The sequence below is a fragment of the Ascidia mentula genome, chromosome 2, assembly GCF_947561715.1.
Source record: "Ascidia mentula chromosome 2, kaAscMent1.1, whole genome shotgun sequence".
NCBI classification, from domain to species: domain Eukaryota; kingdom Metazoa; phylum Chordata; class Ascidiacea; order Phlebobranchia; family Ascidiidae; genus Ascidia; species Ascidia mentula.
The window spans coordinates 3,193,391-3,216,990 of record NC_138567.1 but is presented as its reverse complement, the minus strand read 5'-3'; the positions used below and the strand labels follow the sequence as shown (position 1 = coordinate 3,216,990).

The 23,600-nt window shown below is 38.2% G+C and overlaps 3 protein-coding genes across 4 annotated transcripts; 1 reads left to right on the top strand and 2 right to left on the bottom strand.

The window, feature by feature from the left end:
* Positions 1–599: 599 nt before the first annotated feature.
* Positions 600–5,193, bottom strand: LOC145889234 (uncharacterized). 2 transcript variants are annotated; one of them, XM_082980136.1, is made up of 7 exons: positions 4,676–5,193; positions 4,183–4,498; positions 3,792–3,876; positions 3,445–3,610; positions 2,936–3,134; positions 1,689–1,831; positions 600–1,107 (listed from the first exon to the last, which is right to left on the bottom strand). In XM_082980136.1, the coding sequence occupies exons 1-7, from the start codon at positions 5,041–5,043 to the stop codon at positions 957–959; spliced, it is 1,428 nt and encodes a 475-aa protein (XP_082836262.1). In that variant the 5' UTR covers positions 5,044–5,193; the 3' UTR covers positions 600–956. The 2 variants fall into 2 exon arrangements, with proteins under 2 accessions (XP_082836262.1, XP_082836263.1); XM_082980137.1 differs by having other exon boundaries at positions 1,705–1,831.
* A 733-nt stretch (positions 5,194–5,926) lies between these two features.
* On the top strand, positions 5,927–7,494 carry LOC145889236 (haloacid dehalogenase-like hydrolase domain-containing protein 2). Its single transcript, XM_082980139.1, has 3 exons — positions 5,927–6,369; positions 6,435–6,572; positions 7,053–7,494. The coding sequence occupies exons 1-3, from the start codon at positions 5,927–5,929 to the stop codon at positions 7,249–7,251; spliced, it is 780 nt and encodes a 259-aa protein (XP_082836265.1). The 3' UTR covers positions 7,252–7,494.
* Positions 7,495–8,031: 537 nt separating this feature from the next.
* LOC145889232 (uncharacterized) lies at positions 8,032–12,501 on the bottom strand. The gene is made up of 8 exons (XM_082980134.1): positions 11,853–12,501; positions 11,248–11,446; positions 10,866–10,973; positions 10,708–10,792; positions 10,340–10,499; positions 9,889–10,093; positions 9,128–9,270; positions 8,032–8,526 (listed from the first exon to the last, which is right to left on the bottom strand). The coding sequence occupies exons 1-8, from the start codon at positions 12,326–12,328 to the stop codon at positions 8,403–8,405; spliced, it is 1,500 nt and encodes a 499-aa protein (XP_082836260.1). The 5' UTR covers positions 12,329–12,501; the 3' UTR covers positions 8,032–8,402.
* Between the last annotated feature and the right edge of the window lie 11,099 nt (positions 12,502–23,600).

Sequence of the window (23,600 nt, the reverse complement as noted above, 5' to 3'; positions counted from 1 at the left end):
CAGTAACGTTTCGCTGGTCAAACAAGTTACGTCACGCTGCTCACGAGTAACAAATTAATTATTAACAGATAACCAAGAATGCAGTAAATGTGACAACGGTTGTTGATTTTCTACACATTGCTTACGTTCCGTAGTTAAAGTAGGTCGGTACGGTAAGAATTCAACTAATTTCTTCCCAAATTATAGTTTTTACGATTAATAAGGTTTCGTAAAGTCATTTACTTTCTTAATAAGTCTCGCCTTGTTCACGAGAACACAGTGGATTCTTTTTTCGTGTAAATTCAATCGTTTCGCGACTACTTTCGGTTCGTGCTGTGTTGACAGTTCCTCTTTCACCTCGTTGTGTTACAAACACAAATACACCTAATTTTAATCTTACTACTATTAATGAACGAAATACACCTAAGCTTACAACCAAAACAATGATTTTTTTATTGTTATGAGGTAGAAACGACGATTTTGATTAACTCAAAAAGAATTTGGCCTCGGTTAGGCATTGTCTTTTTCTCTGCGACAGCAAATTACAGCAACTGTAATGATGCTTCTGTAGTACACAAGCGAAATCAATTTTGCCTAAAAAAATAAATCTGCCGACGTAAATTAGCGGCTTGTTGCTTAAAAACACAACACAAATACAAGGTTAGGTCGAAGCATCACATTTAACGAGACTTTTTCAGCAAGAACAAACTCAACTGTCAGTTGGAGATCTTGATGTTTTATAAATATTTCCAGTTTATAGAAAAGTGCAAAGCAAGAAAACACAACTTCACGAATTTTTGAAGGTAGCAAAATATTTACAACCCATCAATAAACAGACAAGGACGGCTCGTGTAGTAATAAACTTCTTGCCCATATTTGCACTATTGGAACGCCTCAGCATTCATGGACGGGCACAGAAATATCGTTGTATTGTTTCTCCCACGAACTATTTCAACTATTTTTGTGCTGACACAAAATTACTCAGCAATTGTCGTCAGGGTTTGGTTTGTTTTCAAGATATTCTGTATCAGGCTCACTACATCGACATCGTGACGTAGATACTCTTGCGGTATGACGTCATTGGTTCGCATTTGTGCCACGTTCCCAGACCAGGATGATGCGACCGACCTGAAATGAATATGTGCACGTTTTGCAAATTTATAAAACTTCTGAACCCATAGTAAAACTTGTTGTTTCAATGGTGATGAATAAAACATAATAATATCGTTAAACAATTGAACCTGGATTGCGAAACACCAAACTTTTGCCACTTGATTTCCAGACATCGGTTAACAGTATCCTAAAATCTGGCAATATTCCTATAATTTGGATTCGAAATTATTTTGTTTTTGAACAATCGGGAATTAAAGAAATCACCATTTCAAAAACATGCTTCTGTGTGTTACTGCAATAAAAAACCAAGTTTTTTTGCCAAACTTAGTAGTTTGCTGGTTTCTAAGACAATTCATTACTGATGCTGCCAATAGCTCTTCTGGCAAAATAAAATTAAACAAGTATTAACGTTTCGGTTGCAGTGCAGCAGCCTCCATCAGGATGTACTCGTATAAATATGCAAAAAAAACGCGATCAAACACCAAGGATCGTAAACTTAAAAAAACGCAGGGTACGAAATACAGAACGACAAGGGTAGGCGGGAAGAGAATTTGAAAATATCCGGTTACGAAAATCGGTAAAAAAATTGATCCCACCATAAAAAAACGTGACCTTTGGAACAAATTCCCATCTCGGTGGAGGAGAGAAGGTCGTTGACGTCACGCCACAACCAGTCACATGATTCATATTTTAATCTCCACTGAGTCATGACGTCAGATCCAGTTAAAACCTTGACTTTCTGGAAAAATTTTTTCAGGTGAGGTTATATCAACTTCTGTCGGGCATCGTTGTCGATTTTGAAGGTTAAAGGACTTTTTGAAGGTCGAAAGATTTTTGAAGGTTAAAGGTATATTTTGTGGGGACAACACATGAAACGGCCAATCTCATTACTTCGCAATTTCGCAATCTCATTACAAAACTAAACACGTATATTAAAAACAAAGTGACTGTAACGTAATTTTACGTTACATAGCAACGTTTGCATTCTTGGAAATATGAACTATGGTCACATAACAGCAAGTTTCGTCATCAACGTCCGGAATCTCTTTCCATGGGTTTTTTGTGTTAAGGCATTTTAGGTAGCGTCTTGTCCAGCATCTCATTTCAAAATGTATAGCAACGGTTGCTTTCTCACGTGATTAGATCTCGTTACTAGTTTCTACGCAACAGCTGTGTTTTCATGTGATTTCATTGGCCAGCTTAAATGTGTCGCCTTAGAGAAGTCCTTCATTGTTTTGTGTGAGAGTGCGTCTTTTGTTAACTGTTCGCTGACCGTTAGTCCTTGGATCGCCCTTCTTTCACGACACTTTGTTCGCTTTGTTTCTCTCCGGTTTTAAATAATGAAACTTTCCGTGTACGTTCAGCTGAGGTGGAGCGGGGCAGTGCAGCGGTACTGTGCTCTCCTCAGTTCGTAAATTCACTCATTGGCGTTGGTATTATTGGCGTTGGTATTATTGCGCATGTTAATTTCGTACCCAAAATTGTTCATGGTAAATAAATATTGTTGGAATGTTTGCATCGAGAGTTAATTAAAGTCAGGTTAGGAAAACACAACAATTAGAACTCACGTGCGATCTTATGTCAAATGCGCTAATCAAATAGGATTCCCGTCGATCATAAATAATATTGTTAAGACCCAATTCGAGACTCATATTTGACATAACAGAGGCGCAACAGTGACTTTGAACCAGTTTGGCTGCAATGGCTTGGCTTCGATGCAAGTAAGCCTTATGACCTAAATACAATAGCTTGGATCGCCAAATAAGACCCTGCGCAGTGGGAAGATCTTGCCTCGTTAAGCGATAGAAAAATAAGACTTCGGCGTTTAAAGAAATATGCATACCATTGTCTTTTCCACCATTTTGCGCACTGTTTGCATGGATTCGTTTTCCGACGGCGGTGACGCAATATAAACGAATCTGATGACGTCATCAAGTTCACGCAACTTGCTGATTACGGCTTGGGCGACGTGTTCGGGTAGAATGTCCTTGACAATGTTGCAACGCCCACGTCTCCTTTCAGGGATGCTTGAAAGCGAACATCTGTAGATATTAAATAACTTGTTTTTGGTTTTGACAAAGAAACCCTGCTTTACTTATAAAGGAAGGATTGTTGCTGGCTATCGTTTCTTTATTTCGTTATATCTGTAGAATGTTTTGCCATATCATCATACTCAAAGTCAGAAAAAGTGTCATTTAGTTTTTTTTAGAAATAGCACGGACTATCTTTACGTTCAACCGTCACAATTTCATGCCTGATGCAATCTTTAAAAAAAAACAAAAGAAAACAGTAAACAAAAGGCCAATACCAATGTATTGTGAATCTAATGGTTTTTAACGCGCAAACTTTCACCTTTTCTGCCAATCTTCGCGGTCGAAGCGCCAGTGAAGACTTAAATAAGGTTTGTTTCCCATTCGGGCGGAGATAAACTCTCTGCTCATCCGCTTTACATGTGATGGGAGTTGGGTAAAACGGATGATCTCGCTGTATAACTCACTGTCGCTCATCGAAGACAAATCTTACGAGAAGAATTATTTGTTTTAAGATGTTTTGAATTTAAATTTAATCATTTTGAGCAACGAGATGATAAACACTTGTGTGTTGCACTTTTATATTGCTTCAGATTTTATTGGCGATATCTGTACATTTTTTTCAGGTCATTTAAAAGCTGCCGAAAATCCTTAGACAGAAATACTTACTAATAGATTTAGGTTCGAACCCAGTTGGAATAACTGGTTTAATGCGAAGATTCTTGAACGGGTAAGGATGGAAAGCACATCTTTCCTGGTTGATAAATAAGCTAGGTTATGACAAAAATTAATATTCGTTTTTATCACGGATTCGGCATCGAAAGCTATAACTTATCATGCAAATATTGCAAAACTCAAATAAGGATAAGTGACAAAAACATTTTCATCATGTTACCACACATTATTGGTCAAGCAATTGCTAATCACACTATAAGAACTTTAAAATCACTTGGATAAGTTCGCAAGACAACGGGAAGAAAAACAACAACAGAAATAACCCTGAAGTAAGGGCATGAACTTCTGTCTGTAATACGGAAATTTACTGAGTTCAGTCGCATACCTCAGTTCCGAACAACTTCCTTATTTCCTCTGGATCGCTGGGAATTGAATAGAAACCATTCTCAGTTCCTCGATCGAGCGGGAACTCGACAATTGTTCGTCCCACTGTTGGATCGTGTGACGATATTTCCACGTTCAAGATGTCGCTAAATTTCTCGTAAAGTCTGGGTCGAAACACCCTGGTACGAAATATGACGTCAACTCTTCCGTCACACTCCTTTTTGAATCGATCAAGCGTGACGAAAGGAACAAGTTGCGCCAACTTGCGGATGTTAATTCTGTGTTCGCTTGAAATGGTTTTCGTAAACTGACTTTGGCTGTTGAAAAATAAAAAACAAAACGCATTGAGCACAGAAATATTTCACGTAGGGTCAATGTGGATTACGTTGAAAAAGGTACAAAGCAAGTTTCGAAGCTAGTTAAATTTGGTTCAAAAGTGTTTCCTGTTTACAGAGTTGTGATGGCATGATTGCATATTTAGCATTGGAACTTACTCGTCTGATCTGTGCTTTATGAATAAAGGAAGAACCAAAGTCCGATTGAGTCTTATTGCCAAATATATTGAATCCCTCAATCCGATCAACTGATTATTCGGTCCATTACGAAGGTACGGAAGTAAATATCTTTGCCTGTCCAGGGTTATTAAAGGGCGCTGATTGTTCAGTACGTCAAGGTCATCATGTAATACTCCAGTAATAGGACAAGTATCTAATGGTAGAGCATCTGTACGCTGCGAAGAGTTAGTGCTGCCACTTGGTCGCCGAGAAAACATGCTATCGTGTTGATTTAAAACGAAGCAAGACAGCACGACCAACGCCATGATCATAAAAGTTAATGAGCGAACACATGGTATTGACGTCATATGTTTGGTTCTATTTCTATGTTTCTGCTTTTTGCTTCACATTACACTGTTCACGTGTAACCATGCCATGGTTGCTGTTTTACTATTGACGTTTGAGGAAGGTCTCTTTACGCCACAACCATTCTTTAGGTGTTTGTCAGACACCTGACATCACAGTTCATGCTTCAAATGTCAGCAGTGTGTATTTGCTGCTAAACTGCATTTCTGCAATTCGATGATGCAAAAAGTGCAAGTTACTATTTAACAACAAAACATTATAACCAGTTAAAAATTTCGGTGAAGATAAAAACGATTCTTAACTTGACAGGCCTATACATGTCTCTTCTATAATTTCTTTCTTAACTTCATACTACTTCATGGCTTGCCAGACACAGTAAGTTGGTCTATATACAGCATAACAAACTAAAAATTCTGGTTTAGAAAGGCTGTGAAAACTCAATGTCTAAACACCACGTTGAACGCATTTAACAGTGCATATAGTGCCCCGGGCTATAAATGAAAAACTACACCTGTAGGCTACCTGTACCTGTAAAAATTAACCCAATAAACTTTGTTAAAGAGGTTTTTTTAATGGTAAATATTACGCCGCCAAAGGGTAAAGCAATAAATCATGGTGGGTTTTCGATAAAAAGAAAGATAGTTCATCCGGGTTGGTTAAGATTTTTAATAATTTCTTTTACCATCACTGTCAGTTGAAAAAAAAAAAAAAAATAGATTAATAAATAAAGAACAAAGTTGGCTGAATAAATGGCAATAAAATGCGGGACACATTCGTAAGTCCTCGAAAAAAAATAATTCTAATGCTTTCGAGGAAAGGGGATTCCCCTTTCGTTTTAAGTAATTTGCATTTGAATACAAACTTGCTAGTTGCTGTTTTCAAATAATGGCCCGCCCCTTTCGTCATATCAAAGCAGTTCTCATTGATTTAAGTGGGACTTTGCACATAGACAAAATCCCTATTTCTGGATCGCGACAAGCCTTGGCAAAACTCCGACAAAGCGACCTGAAACTTAAATTTGTCACCAACACCACGAAAGAATGTCTCGAGTCCTTGTATCAACGTCTCAAGGAAATGAATTTCGACATTTCGATGAATGAAATGTTTACATCCCTGACAGCAGCCAGGAGATTGATCGAAAAGGAGAGAAAGAGGCCATTCTTAATGCTGACAGATTCCGCCAAAAGAGACTTTGAAGGTCTTAGTTGTGAAGACCCTAATTGTGTTGTGATGGGGTTATCCCCAAATCACTTTGAATATGAGCCCATGAACAAGGCATTAAATCTTTTGCTGGGTGGCTGTGATCTTATTGCTATAAACAAAGCAAGGTAAGTTTGCTGTAATTTGATGTGTATCAATGTGGTGATGAACAACTTCCTATTTGAATCTGTAGGTACTTTAAAAGGCCAAATGATTTAGCTTTGGGTACTGGAGCATTTGTGTCTGCCTTGGAATATGCTACAGACAAGAAAGCTTATGTTGTTGGCAAACCCGAGAAAAGATTTTTTCATTCTGCAGCTGAGGAGTTTGGGTAAGTGTGTTTCATTTTGGTTTATGATGTGTGGTGGCTAACCCAGTTCAATTATGGTTGCAAACAGTCATTCTGTATGTCTGCAATTCCATGCATTTCTGTTCAGTACACGCCTATCTACATTCTTGTAATAGAAAAACAGACAGTAAACCACAAACATTTTTTGAAATCCTCCTGAATGTACCTAAGATTTATTTAAAATTAGCGTTTTTAAGTTTATCAATAAAGAAATCATATATAACTTTAGTGAAGAGACATTTTTCATGCAAGATAGAACTCTATTGAATCATTTTATGTGTTGTATGAAGTATTCATATCATTGCTATAATAATACTTAATTTTTAATTATGATTCCGCCAACTGTGTTTCTTTATGGCTTATACACATATAATTATTTTGATTTTTTGGTTATGGTTAGGAAACTAGTGATCTTTTTTAATTAAATGCTTAAAATGTAAAGTACAAGTGTTTCTTCTTCAGATGTGAACCACATGAATGTGTTATGATTGGTGACGACGTTCGCGATGATGTTGGTGGTGCATTGCAAGCGGGAATGATGGGTGTTTTAGTTAAAACTGGAAAATACCGGGATGGAGATGAGACCAAAATAAACCTGGACATTGATTTTGTTGCTCGAGACATTTTGTCTGCAGTTGATTTAATTTTGAGTTTGAGGTAGCAATGAATCGATCCGTGCAAACATCTGGGTTTTGCAAATGTAATCACCATTTTGTAACATCACTAAATTTGACTTTTACGGACAGTTTAACCTGTTTATTAACATTTCTATGTTGCTTGAACCCATTTGTGTATATGTGCACATTGGCATTACATCATTGCATTCCCGTGTCTCACAAAGCGTGCTCGCATGGTTTACTGGCGGGAAATAGTCACAGTAATCATGAACATTAACGTAGATTAGACCTTGTCGAGATTCTAGTAGTACTTTTGATATTTGTGACATATAGACTTAAAGGCCTGTCATGTGCCTCTTTCAGTGTTTTGTATGCCAGTTGACTACATTGGCAATTTGTGACGTTTGTTTGTATGTTTTAGACGCTAAGCTAACTCCACAGTGCCTTTAGAATCGTGGTGCTGTGAACGTCTCGACCGTGTCCTGTATGACTGTACTGCGCCCAGTTTGTACTGACTGCCCTAATGCTGTCTCGTTGCCGATGTATTCTATCTCACCAATTCTACACTGCTGTCCCAGATCTGTGAACGATTTAGCGTACTAATTCGTTGTTCTTTCACCGCACAATATATTCACTAAAAACCAACAGACTGGGGTGCGGTTGCGAATTTCTGACTTATCGTACCTGACGTTGGTACCTACGAAGACCCGGTATAGGCAGACCGATAGCGTAGGCCTATGCGTGACATTCAACCAATAATTTTTTTTTTCTTAAGATAACAGTGACTTCAATGCATTTTTATTATACTAATAATGTGTGTGGAAACAACATCTTAGTGGAAAATTTCAAGTGCAATAAAAACAACTCTGACATGGGCCAAAACCTTAAAATCTCCAAAAAGTAGTGTGTTACGCATGATTGACTGTGCAACGTGATAATATCACGTGATCACTACCTATATAAGTGATCGTCTATGCCGTCAAAGGCATTCCATTGTAACTCAGGTTAATGTGCACCACTGTTTCGTTTACGTTGATTAATAAACTACAGAAATACAAAATGATCTATTTGGTGCTGATGACTGATGCATCCTGATGATTTTTGCCAAGAACCTTTTACGGCAAAACGAATTTGAGAACCGGTGGGATGAGAGAACGACACAAGTTTCAACTGACGATGTTCATCCAGTTAATATTCAGTGCCCAGAAAAATAAACTTCCTTGACAAGTTGCAAGATTCCTTTATCGTTTGTTGAAAAAGGAAATCTTTCTGGATTCCTTCCCAGTTGAACGTTTTTCGACCATGTAGATGAACCTGATCTAGATATTTAAACAATAAAAGTGAGTGAAATGGCGACAACATTTTGCTGACTTTTTGTTCAAATTTGTTAGACAACATGGCGGATTTTTAATAGAATGAACACCACGAAAACGAAATGTCAAACATGGTATCCGCGTTTTTTAAAGCCAACTCGACATTCACATTATAGTCTATCGTGTTTTCAATCCATTGACACAGAGAGGATATTCTTCCACGATTTAGGATCCAAGTTCAAGATTCATAAGTTTGGGTTTTCCAAGTATCCAAATGTGACTTAAAAATTATCTTGCCAGTTGGCCTGAGCACGTTCACAATTTCCTGCTTCTTAAGGGAATGTTTCAACCCCCCCAAAATACTTCGCGCCCACCGAATGATATAAGCCTGTTTTTTCTCTGCATTTACAAATGCACCTTATCCTAGCTTTTTGCACTAGCTTTTTGCCATTTAAGATAAACCATGCAAACACGCCTTGCTCAAGTGTTTGTTTCCGCCTCGTTTCCAGTTAACTTAATTTAAAGACGCCAAAGAGACAACTTACCACCTCAATATGACCGAAAATTAAATCTTTTTTTCAAATACAGATTTAAGACAAAACTTTACCTTAAAAAGACGTCGGCTTGTCGACAAATTTCCATCTCGGTAGTTGAAAGAATGTCGTTCTCATCCTTCCACAACCAATCGCAACCGGAGTAAGTCGACTTCCAGTGTTTCCGTAAATCCGAAGATGAGAAAACTCGAATCTCCTGCAGGAGAGATTTAGGTTTTATTTCAATGCTCTGTGGTCGAAGCAAATTGCGCAAGGTCCGCTTTCCAAATCTACGGAATTATTTAAATTAAAACTAATAATAACAAGGCGGGAAGCAGTTGGCTGATTTGAAAATGACCACATGCAAGGTAAATGTCCCGGATGAACGCAATTGTAACCGAATGACTCCGGAAAACAAAAATCTTAACCATTGTAGACCTGTTGCAATAGATGACGTAGAAGTATTGATCACTAGTCCTTACGGAAAACACACGTAACAATAAAAAGGTAAAGCGCACTTTGCCAATCCGGTCACGGTGTTGTTTTAACATATTGAGGTTGTTTTATGCTTCGTCCAATCATTGATGTTGTTTTCCAGACGTTTTAACATTTTTTTATTGTTAAGTATGTTTTCTACACAGGAACTGATGATGCCTAGAGGGCAGAATATATTGTCCCAATTCATACCAGGCTGGTCCTATGTTTTAAAGCAAGTATACTTTTCGTGCAATTGTAACCAATGTATGATTTGGTTTTGTTTCATAACACTTGCATCAATACTTGTAATACCATGTAATTCATTGATTTTAATAAAAAAATACAAGTTTCCGCTTACATGTTTTTCTTTTAACGCTCTTGTGACGTTATCGACCATTGAACCGCCACCTGGTGGCGCTGCCATGTATACATATTGAATATTGACGTCGCTTGTTTCAGCTTTGTTAGCGATAGCATGGGAAATCTCTTCAGGCGTTAATTTCAGAATGGTTTCGCACATCTTCCGTCTGCCCTGCGTTCCCCAGGGTGTCTCGGAAAGGCATCTGTTTGATAGCAAATAATAATATCACAATAAATGACACAGAGTACGTCATATTGGTCAATAAATTACGCAAAAAGTGAAATTTGATAAAGGCAGACGTATCAGATCGGTTGTGATTTCAATGATTTTAGTACAGGTTACTGATAAACCGTTAAACTCTATATAACATAAGGGAAATGTCGGTTAATTGAAAGCACGGAAAACAAAAATAAGGCCAAATATTTTGTATTCACGGTCACGTGACCACCTTCTCATCCAATCAGTTTTGTCGAATCTCCAGTGAACCGATATGTAGGGGTTCCCCCTGATGACGTCGGAGATAAAATTTCTTGCCATCTCGACCACGTGACGCGGCGGTGGAGTAAATCGGATGATCTCGGAGTAAAGCTCCTTGTCGCTCAAGTCGCCTGCAACAATATGATATTGATAGTATTTTTGTAAGTGGCGTTTAGCGCTACAGTAAGCACGACCGAAATAAGAGTGTCACTGGACATTGTACGCCGACATTGGTGCGACCAGGGTAGTAATAAAAAATACGCCGTATTTTCTCTTACAGCGTACAGCAAGTTTCAGAACGTACCACGAGGATTTATGAGTTTTTCAATGAGCACTTACCAATATACGTGGGGAATTCCCCGCTTGGTGGTTTCTCGTGTATTTTCAAGTTGGAGAAATGGTAGGGATGGATCGCGCAAGCTGTCTGACGATTGGAAGGAGAATGGTCGAGATTGGGGTGAATTATTGCAAGAAGCTGGTGCGTGAACACAACTTACCTCAGTTCCGTATAACGACTCTATGGTGTCCTTTGACGAATTGAAAACAGCAAAATTCTTTCCTTCTTTCGGATTGAAGTCTTTTGGTAGCTCAATAACGGGATTCCCCTGTAACGAAATCACTTTCTTTATTTTAATTTATTTTACACGAATGGGGATAATTTCTTGCACAGTATTGAGAAGATAACTTTGCGCAAGTGGGCATCAGCAATTTTAGACTATCTGTATTAACGGACAATTGGACATCAGTTAAACGCCCGACCCAAACACTAAGTCTAAAACCTGATCGAAATTCGTGGCCTGGATATCCTGGGTTCGAACCCCGGTGCGTGAAGAAAAGCCCGCTGTAGTTAAGAGTTTTTATCGTCAAAAAATATCTTACGTTCGGCCCCGCAAACTTCATCGAATAGTATCGTTCCAGCTTGCGGTACACACCGGGGGTCATCACGCGCACGCGCAACACCGCTTCTATATTGCCATGACAACGCTCGGCGAACTGCTTGAGCGTGACGGTCGGTATGAAGTTTTCCAAAACGTCGAAGTCCAGACGATGGGTCGGATCGATGAACCTTCCTTGGCCACTAAATGAACGTTTGTTAGGATTGGATCCAGCAGCCTTTTGGTCCCAAAGGGTTGTTTTATTTTTGTTGCGTGTGAATTTGCAAGATTGTGTATAGTCGTTATTGTGAAGAGAAGTATACAGACAGAAAATGGTCTTTTCCTACTTAGCGATCACAGTTATCCTATCGAGATCATTAGGTTTACAGGCTTCGCAGCCCAGGCACTGCAGGCAAGCTCGATCAGCCACTTTTTCCCGATAAGTCAAAGCGAGATCTAAAAAATCAAGCTCTCGGTGAGGTTCGAACTCACGACCCTGGGCTAACCAGGCCCAACACCCTACCAACCGAGCTACAGTTGCCAGGGCTGCGAAGCCTGCAAACCTAATGATCTTAAACCAAAGAAACTTGTTGATAACAGAATGCTTACTCGTTAAGTTTGTGCTTGAAGAGCAACGGAATGACGATGGTCCTGTTCAATCTAATGGCAACATACATAGATTTTCCCAATCCGACAAGTTGATTGTTGGGTCCGTTGATCAAAACAGGAAGAAGAAATTTGTTTCTGTTTAAATTAATCAAAGGTTTCTTGGAGCCTTCGACTCGACTTTTTAATCCGCTCCAGCTGATTGGACAGAAGTTAATTTTTGTTGGTTGTGTGGCCGTCAAACTTTCCTTGAAGGTTGATTTGTATGTTATTAAATCAGCATTTGATGCTCGTGGAAAATGTTCGTTCGAAGGCTCACTGTCACCTCTTGTGATGATAAATCGAACGCTCGTTTCGCTTTTTCCAAGTTGTATTTTCAACAAATAGGTGAGAGAAATTAACAGAATTGTTGTGTAAAATATTCTTCGAATGTTTGTCAACTTTCTGAATCTCCTCAACCAGGAAGCAAAACTCATCATCGTGATTCGTGGTCAAACCAACCCATGTTCCGGTTCCCACGAGAAATTCAAACAAATCTAACCAGCAAATTCTCAAGTGTTGTGAATATTTCAGTCTCTGGCACTTTGTAGAAAAAACATGATATTTAAAATAGAAAGTTTAACCTGTCGGAAAATGGTTAACCTTCCGGACACATCTAACACCTAAAGATAAACAAAAGGAAAGAATATCATCAATCAACCGACATTTTATATTTTTTGTACGAGATAAACACTCCGATTGCCTCATAACTTCTCTTTTATCCACAGTGCGAGTTTATCTTTACAAAAACATCTCCAGACAAAGCGTGGACCTATTGTTCGACGTGTTTGTTTACGTAACAAGGGAGCGCTGCCATGTTACTGTTTGTTTCTGAATGTAAACACACAACTTTGAAGTGCAGCATTAAGTACCCCGAGAGGGGGTTGCAACCGGTGCGGCCCATACCAGTCCAAGGGGTCCACGAATACCACTTTTTGCAATAAAAATAGTGGATATCGCAAAGGCTTCGTTTCACCTACAGTTTTAATAGTTACTAACGCCAACTGTAAAATGATGTATTTCCCAAGCGTACCGTGTTCAACACTCTGTAGGGAATCACACTGCTATTGTTGCGCAACCAGACCGTACAAGCTGCCTGTAAACAACGTTTTCTAAGAACAAACAAGATAGTAGAGAACATGGCTGTCTGGTACCGTATGTAATAAACATTTGAATATAGGAACACTAACAACGGATTCACTCATGATTCTGAGAAAAAATATACTGGCCTGTATTGCTGAAAACATTGAATTTTCTTTGTCCTTAACTGTTTCTTTGTCCCTGGTTATTGCCGCCGGTACCTCAGAATCTTTGTTCCCAACGCAATCCGCAACAACTTTTACGAACAATTCTTGTAATAGAAGCTCGTTACAATGTTCTCTCACGAAATTACCCTTGTACCAGCCCTCTATGATTACAGCCAGTCTCCTCGCAAGACCGCAGACACGGAAAACAGCAAATAGCCTCAGGCTATTAACTCAATACGACCTCGCTTGTAATTCATAAATGAAATGTAATTAACGTCCATCCGATCACACGTGCGGATAAAGCACTGAGGCAACACATGCTTTTCTCATATTGTGTTTATGTTATATTTAATTGACCTGACACGAATCTATGACAGAAAGTGACCAGAAAATATATGTTTGCTTTTTAAACTTTCACCAACATACACACACAGGAACAAAACAGCCAGGTTAGATTTGTCGGTAAATTTAAAGCAAAACCACAAAAAACTTATTTAAAGGCTTTGGTGCTTTATGTGTCAGTTCATGTTCAGAACATATACATGTGTCTTTTAATCTAATCTTCAATATACAAGGACAGAAAGAACAGTCGTGTGTTGGCTGGTGGGACATTAGTTATTTCTGTACACTTCACAAATCAAACTCACATATATTTAGGCCCTTGTGCAAGGTGTTGGCAGAGAAGTCCACGATACTTTCACAAGACAAAGATCACGCGACGGCAAATACCATGAAATTATTCCACGGTAAAACTGAAGGTAATTTAAAAATTTTGAAGCTGACTTTGAAGTTTTCACCTGCAAAACAAGAAGTGTTGCTGGAATAGATTAATTTCATTGAGGAAATATTTTTATTGAAAACTAGATGTTGTTTTAGGCAACCTTATGCAGTCGGCGTATTTCAGTTGTTTTACCTTTAAGTTAGAATTTTATCGAAACGCCCAAAGGTTTTTTTTTGCAGAGGTTTGTCACGTGATTGCCAATAGCGTTTCACTTTCGCGTAATACACTGTGACGTCATACTGTTGGAATAGTGTCTTGCTTTCCACGCGCGATTGTCTTAGTTGTCATTTCATTGTCATAATCACTTATTTAAATAGAAATTAATTTTGAAGTTATACTGACGATGTCGAATTGCAGGAAATTGTGGGCATTGTTGCCATTTTCTATCTTATCAATAAAAAATAAAAATCGCCAAAAACAAAATTACTTTTGCTTCCCTCCAGCCAAATGATGCCTGCCAGCCAGTCATGTGAAACGAGGTTTACGCTTGGCAATGACTTGATCAGTGTAGTAGTGAATGTGGACTGGCCATATTTTCATGCAATTTGTAAGCAAGTTTCTTTTATGTGTGACTCTATGACCACGGTCCGAAAATTTTTGGTCAAAATGAAGAAAAAATTAGTTGTGCAATGCTACTTATTGCAAAACAGCACAGATAAGCCGGTTTATCTTTTTTTTGTCTTTTATTCCAAGGGGTGGATTTTACAACGTTTGAACAAAAATTTCCACCACAATGATGTAAAAATTCAACCACAATCCACCTCGTATTTTTCCCCACCCCTGAGATTTACAGTGGATGTTTGCCAACCAGTCATGTGAAACGAGGTTTACGCTTGGCAATGAGTCTTTCCCAGTGCAGTAGCGAATGTGGACTGGAACTGTGTCCTCATGCTTGCAGTTTCTTTTAAGTATTTTGAAGCAACAAGTATCTAATTTATGTCAGCAAATTTACACACAAGAAAAAATAAACTCTCAGGTTTGTTACTTAAACACCAACTTGCAGAGAAAAAGGCAGTTTCGAGAGCCAGATTTTCTTGCAATTTATAAGCAAGTTTTCTTTTATGTGCGACTATCTGTGACTTAAAATTTTTGGTCAAAACGAAGAAAAAATGAGTTGTGCAATGCTACTTATTGCCAAACAGCACAGATAAGCCGGTTTATCGTTTTTTTTTTGTCGTCATAAAAGTCAAAAGACGAGCAAGGCTGTGTTATTCTCATGTGATAGGAATATATATATAACTGTGTGGTGTTGACGTCTTTGGAGCGAACAGATTTGACAGCAAGACAGATATTGTGGTGTATGTATTTCAAGTTCGTCAAAGTTGTGCCGTTTTTTTTGTGTTTTCCAGTAATCTTAGTAGGCTTTGTTCACTGCAAAAACCTATATATACCATTCCTACCGTTCGTTGTCTAATTAGTTTTTTGTTAGGAAAAACAACAAATCATAACCGCGTGCCCAAGAGCAAGTTAGCGCTGCTAAGAATTGCAGTTTGTCGGCATTTACTACTACGTATAAGGCGGGTAAGGTTACAATGGTTAACGGTCCATTGGTTCCTCTGTCACCCCCGGCATAGAGAATTATTGATTTTGGTTTCTCGAGAACATGTGTCTGGATTCCTACAGACCCTTGCTATTCAACGGCATTGTTTTTTTTACCAAAAAAAAAAATTCAGATCAAATGGAATTCTCTTCATACGAAAGGCAGACATCTGTTTCACAAAATATTCATCATTTAACTCGTTTTCTATTACATTTAATTTTTGGAAATCACCGAACTGTTATAGAGCTTAACCGACCAGAAAGCGTGTAAAAGGTTTGAGAACCAAAGGTGTATAGGCAACACAACGGGACTTGCAAATGCAACAAGCAGTAGTGCATATAATTTTGTAGCCGTATGCGGCAAATTGTTGAATCCACGGGTTAACTTCGTTGGAAACCATCCGTTGCATCGCGACTTTGTTATTTTGAGTTTAGGGGACTTCACGTGCTTTTTGCCACTGTGAATTTGTCGGCAAAATCTATCCTAACCGGATTAACCGTAGATATACAACTCATTCATAAGCGAGAGCCACCAATGTGTATATCACGTAATGTTCATACCGATGCCTAAATGTTACTGTATTGAGGCTCGCTTAGGTTTTCAGCTACGTTAAACTGTCCGTTTTGCCAACCCCTCAGAACAATACACAGACGCGGGACTATAAATTTACTTTAGGGGTTCGTTACAATCCAAAACTCATTGTGACACAATAATAGAGATGTTAGTCCATTGACGAGGTGCTTGCCATGCGCCAGACAAAAGCACGCATGTGCGGTGAACGAAACCAATTTCAAGGTTCACTGACGTTTAGAAACGTTTTTCCGTGCCATGAAAAACAAACTTAAACCATGTCTGACGATTCTTAGATAGGAAGACCCCTGCTAACTCCCTAACTAATTTGGCCAATCCCTATTTACTCGAGTGCAAGTATTTTTTCTAACGTTTGTCACTGTTTGCTATGGAGGGCGACTTACAATTTATAAATACACAACTATGCTACCATGTGTTTTAACTCATAATTTACAAAGGACAGATGTGATGACAAAACAATACTTATTGTAACGCAATAAAGTTTTTTTAACATTTACCAACGACTAACAATCGAGGGCAACGGGATAGCTTACGACGTTTTATCGAACCGGGGACCAAGTGTATAGGAATCACTCGATGCCCATGTAATAATAGTTTGAAACCCTGCTTTGTAGTCAGAACACGCTGTTATTAAATAGTTCGTTGCATTTCCAAATAATCGTAAATTCCCCAAAACCATTCAAAGTTCTGCGTAGATTTGCATGAATGCAAAATTTTTGCACCATTTAACTTCTACCGAAGAAGATTTCTTTGTCGTGTGTCTGTGCCGCACTATTTTATTAAAACTACTTCCTTGCTAAGGAAAGACGGCAAAATCCACTGACCCTAACTCCAGTTTACACAGGCAAGCTAAGTGCCATGTTATAGCGAACACTTGTACAAACTTTCTAACCCCAGTTTCAACATTCCATGTGCGACAACATGCTTAGGCAAGGACGTTTATCTACACAAGTGAAATGGAAAACTGCTTACCGACCATAGGATCTATGTCAAAAAAGTAACGGTGCACGTTCTGTATATGAAAAAACTTAATCATTTCTTTCACGCTCAAGTATGGCTCTATAAAAAAGACAGACTTAACAGGTAAACAACTATGTTTGTAAATACAATGTAAATATTATAAACTTACATGTTATTGAATATTGCAAATAAATGCGAAACATTTGAAACTTGGCTGTTCCTGTAGATTTTACAAATTCCCTAAAATACGTATTGTAACAATTATTTTTGTTGTCGTGCTTTAAATATGCATAGTTCATGTAGTACAGTTGTTTGTTTGCATTGTGTTCGACAACAACAATAGTCAAGTATATGTAGGAAACTTGAACATTTGTGTAGGCTATATGAAGTATACAGAAACAATTGTAGCGTCCCGTGTTGGTTGTAACAATTTGTTGTAGTAACCGCATATTATTTAAACCGCATATTATTTCACCGCCAATTTATTCAAACCGTCAGACTGTCGCCAAACCCCGTTGCTTGTATGGTGTATCGTTTTCTTGTCTTTTCACTTCCCTTTTGTTTTACAATCGAACTCGTACCTGCACCGCCGATAACAACCACCGCTTGGAACCTCTAATAATTATTTTTCTCTTCTGATACATCTTCGTCCTTTATGAGCCGTCATATTCCCAATCTTGGATACATTGTTGAGGTATACATATGTTGAGATGCATTGTTGAGGTATATATATGTTGAGATGCATTGTTGAGATATATATATATTGAAACAGATATGTTCAAAAGTACCCCATACTGTACGAATAAAACATCGCGGATTTTTAGTTACGCTAATCGGTGAGACGTATTGTATGCTGTGAGAAAGGTTAGCCGGCGAATACATTGTCAAGAAATCTACATATATTTAAACTGGTAAGAAACAGAGAATTTCGTACTTATTTTATTGCGCCTCATTTGGAGTCAGACTGTTAGTTTGTGAAGGTTCGGTTTTTGTCAGGTATTGGAGTTACTCTGAGTCAGATAGTGTATTAATAATATTAAGACAAGTGATCGAACGCTTCATGGTGACCTGCGCGTGTGATTGAAACGCAAAATCCTTGTTGTTGTTGTTTTTTTGGTGATCGCTTAGTTTTTCTTGTTGTAAGAGTTTCGTTCTATTTTGAGTTGCTACGGAAGATGGCTTTTATGAGTAATATTCTTCCATTTGCAAAGCACAAAACTAAACTTACTTCCACGCCTAACGTTTTTGGAGGTGAAAGGTCGCTTTCGGTTCGGACCCTTCGACTATTCATTGGTCAGAACCACAGCCAAGCGTGGTGCCACCCGTTTGTGAGACCAGGTCGAGTTTCTCCGCCGCGCTTTTGAGAGACATACAGCACTCCGAGCTGCCCAAGGGCGTTGGTTTTGTTGATTCGGCACCAAGGAACCTTTCGAAGAGAGGAATGAATCGCAGAATGGAAAGTGGTTGAGTAAGATAGGCATTCCAAAGTTCTGGCCCGATCGTTGCGCGATGTTTTATTCGTACAGTGTAGGCTACAAGGTATTTTTGAACATATCTGTTTCAACATATATATCTCAACATGTATATATCTCAATATATATATATATACAATGTATTTTAACATATATATATATCACAACAATGTATCTCAACATATATATGTATATCACAACAATGTATCTCAACATGTAAAAATACCTCAACAATGTATCGAAGATTGGGAATGTGACGGCTTATAAAGGACGAAGGTGTAAGAGAATTACACCTTCGGGAAAGTGACGGCTTATAAAGAAGTTCGTCCTTTATAAGCCGTCACATTCCCAATCTTCGATACATTGTTGAGGTATTTTTACATGTTGAGATACATTGTTGTGATATACATATATATGTTGAGATACATTGTTGTGATATATATATATGTTAAAATACATTGTATATATATATATATTGAGATATATACATGTTGAGATATATATGTTGAAACAGATATGTTCAAAAATACCTTGTAGCCTACACTGTACGAATAAAACATCGCGCAACGATCGGGCCAGAACTTTGGAATGCCTATCTTACTCAACCACTTTCCATTCTGCGATTCATTCCTCTCTTCGAAAGGTTCCTTGGTGCCGAATCAACAAAACCAACGCCCTTGGGCAGCTCGGAGTGCTGTATGTCTCTCAAAAGCGCGGCGGAGAAACTCGACCTGGTCTCACAAACGGGTGGCACCACGCTTGGCTGTGGTTCTGACCAATGAATAGTCGAAGGGTCCGAACCGAAAGCGACCTTTCACCTCCAAAAACGTTAGGCGTGGAAGTAAGTTTAGTTTTGTGCTTTGCAAATGGAAGAATATTACTCATAAAAGCCATCTTCCGTAGCAACTCAAAATAGAACGAAACTCTTACAACAAGAAAAACTAAGCGATCACCAAAAAAACAACAACAACAAGGATTTTGCGTTTCAATCACACGCGCAGGTCACCATGAAGCGTTCGATCACTTGTCTTAATATTATTAATACACTATCTGACTCAGAGTAACTCCAATACCTGACAAAAACCGAACCTTCACAAACTAACAGTCTGACTCCAAATGAGGCGCAATAAAATAAGTACGAAATTCTCTGTTTCTTACCAGTTTAAATATATGTAGATTTCTTGACAATGTATTCGCCGGCTAACCTTTCTCACAGCATACAATACGTCTCACCGATTAGCGTAACTAAAAATCCGCGATGTTTTATTCGTACAGTATGGGGTACTTTTGAACATATCTGTTTCAATATATATATATCTCAACAATGCATCTCAACATATATATACCTCAACAATGCATCTCAACATATGTATACCTCAACAATGTATCCAAGATTGGGAATATGACGGCTCATAAAGGACGAAGATGTATCAGAAGAGAAAAATAATTATTAGAGGTTCCAAGCGGTGGTTGTTATCGGCGGTGCAGGTACGAGTTCGATTGTAAAACAAAAGGGAAGTGAAAAGACAAGAAAACGATACACCATACAAGCAACGGGGTTTGGCGACAGTCTGACGGTTTGAATAAATTGGCGGTGAAATAATATGCGGTTTAAATAATATGCGGTTACTACAACAAATTGTTACAACCAACACGGGACGCTACAATTGTTTCTGTATACTTCATATAGCCTACACAAATGTTCAAGTTTCCTACATATACTTGACTATTGTTGTTGTCGAACACAATGCAAACAAACAACTGTACTACATGAACTATGCATATTTAAAGCACGACAACAAAAATAATTGTTACAATACGTATTTTAGGGAATTTGTAAAATCTACAGGAACAGCCAAGTTTCAAATGTTTCGCATTTATTTGCAATATTCAATAACATGTAAGTTTATAATATTTACATTGTATTTACAAACATAGTTGTTTACCTGTTAAGTCTGTCTTTTTTATAGAGCCATACTTGAGCGTGAAAGAAATGATTAAGTTTTTTCATATACAGAACGTGCACCGTTACTTTTTTGACATAGATCCTATGGTCGGTAAGCAGTTTTCCATTTCACTTGTGTAGATAAACGTCCTTGCCTAAGCATGTTGTCGCACATGGAATGTTGAAACTGGGGTTAGAAAGTTTGTACAAGTGTTCGCTATAACATGGCACTTAGCTTGCCTGTGTAAACTGGAGTTAGGGTCAGTGGATTTTGCCGTCTTTCCTTAGCAAGGAAGTAGTTTTAATAAAATAGTGCGGCACAGACACACGACAAAGAAATCTTCTTCGGTAGAAGTTAAATGGTGCAAAAATTTTGCATTCATGCAAATCTACGCAGAACTTTGAATGGTTTTGGGGAATTTACGATTATTTGGAAATGCAACGAACTATTTAATAACAGCGTGTTCTGACTACAAAGCAGGGTTTCAAACTATTATTACATGGGCATCGAGTGATTCCTATACACTTGGTCCCCGGTTCGATAAAACGTCGTAAGCTATCCCGTTGCCCTCGATTGTTAGTCGTTGGTAAATGTTAAAAAAACTTTATTGCGTTACAATAAGTATTGTTTTGTCATCACATCTGTCCTTTGTAAATTATGAGTTAAAACACATGGTAGCATAGTTGTGTATTTATAAATTGTAAGTCGCCCTCCATAGCAAACAGTGACAAACGTTAGAAAAAATACTTGCACTCGAGTAAATAGGGATTGGCCAAATTAGTTAGGGAGTTAGCAGGGGTCTTCCTATCTAAGAATCGTCAGACATGGTTTAAGTTTGTTTTTCATGGCACGGAAAAACGTTTCTAAACGTCAGTGAACCTTGAAATTGGTTTCGTTCACCGCACATGCGTGCTTTTGTCTGGCGCATGGCAAGCACCTCGTCAATGGACTAACATCTCTATTATTGTGTCACAATGAGTTTTGGATTGTAACGAACCCCTAAAGTAAATTTATAGTCCCGCGTCTGTGTATTGTTCTGAGGGGTTGGCAAAACGGACAGTTTAACGTAGCTGAAAACCTAAGCGAGCCTCAATACAGTAACATTTAGGCATCGGTATGAACATTACGTGATATACACATTGGTGGCTCTCGCTTATGAATGAGTTGTATATCTACGGTTAATCCGGTTAGGATAGATTTTGCCGACAAATTCACAGTGGCAAAAAGCACGTGAAGTCCCCTAAACTCAAAATAACAAAGTCGCGATGCAACGGATGGTTTCCAACGAAGTTAACCCGTGGATTCAACAATTTGCCGCATACGGCTACAAAATTATATGCACTACTGCTTGTTGCATTTGCAAGTCCCGTTGTGTTGCCTATACACCTTTGGTTCTCAAACCTTTTACACGCTTTCTGGTCGGTTAAGCTCTATAACAGTTCGGTGATTTCCAAAAATTAAATGTAATAGAAAACGAGTTAAATGATGAATATTTTGTGAAACAGATGTCTGCCTTTCGTATGAAGAGAATTCCATTTGATCTGAATTTTTTTTTTTGGTAAAAAAAACAATGCCGTTGAATAGCAAGGGTCTGTAGGAATCCAGACACATGTTCTCGAGAAACCAAAATCAATAATTCTCTATGCCGGGGGTGACAGAGGAACCAATGGACCGTTAACCATTGTAACCTTACCCGCCTTATACGTAGTAGTAAATGCCGACAAACTGCAATTCTTAGCAGCGCTAACTTGCTCTTGGGCACGCGGTTATGATTTGTTGTTTTTCCTAACAAAAAACTAATTAGACAACGAACGGTAGGAATGGTATATATAGGTTTTTGCAGTGAACAAAGCCTACTAAGATTACTGGAAAACACAAAAAAAACGGCACAACTTTGACGAACTTGAAATACATACACCACAATATCTGTCTTGCTGTCAAATCTGTTCGCTCCAAAGACGTCAACACCACACAGTTATATATATATTCCTATCACATGAGAATAACACAGCCTTGCTCGTCTTTTGACTTTTATGACGACAAAAAAAAAACGATAAACCGGCTTATCTGTGCTGTTTGGCAATAAGTAGCATTGCACAACTCATTTTTTCTTCGTTTTGACCAAAAATTTTAAGTCACAGATAGTCGCACATAAAAGAAAACTTGCTTATAAATTGCAAGAAAATCTGGCTCTCGAAACTGCCTTTTTCTCTGCAAGTTGGTGTTTAAGTAACAAACCTGAGAGTTTATTTTTTCTTGTGTGTAAATTTGCTGACATAAATTAGATACTTGTTGCTTCAAAATACTTAAAAGAAACTGCAAGCATGAGGACACAGTTCCAGTCCACATTCGCTACTGCACTGGGAAAGACTCATTGCCAAGCGTAAACCTCGTTTCACATGACTGGTTGGCAAACATCCACTGTAAATCTCAGGGGTGGGGAAAAATACGAGGTGGATTGTGGTTGAATTTTTACATCATTGTGGTGGAAATTTTTGTTCAAACGTTGTAAAATCCACCCCTTGGAATAAAAGACAAAAAAAAGATAAACCGGCTTATCTGTGCTGTTTTGCAATAAGTAGCATTGCACAACTAATTTTTTCTTCATTTTGACCAAAAATTTTCGGACCGTGGTCATAGAGTCACACATAAAAGAAACTTGCTTACAAATTGCATGAAAATATGGCCAGTCCACATTCACTACTACACTGATCAAGTCATTGCCAAGCGTAAACCTCGTTTCACATGACTGGCTGGCAGGCATCATTTGGCTGGAGGGAAGCAAAAGTAATTTTGTTTTTGGCGATTTTTATTTTTTATTGATAAGATAGAAAATGGCAACAATGCCCACAATTTCCTGCAATTCGACATCGTCAGTATAACTTCAAAATTAATTTCTATTTAAATAAGTGATTATGACAATGAAATGACAACTAAGACAATCGCGCGTGGAAAGCAAGACACTATTCCAACAGTATGACGTCACAGTGTATTACGCGAAAGTGAAACGCTATTGGCAATCACGTGACAAACCTCTGCAAAAAAAAACCTTTGGGCGTTTCGATAAAATTCTAACTTAAAGGTAAAACAACTGAAATACGCCGACTGCATAAGGTTGCCTAAAACAACATCTAGTTTTCAATAAAAATATTTCCTCAATGAAATTAATCTATTC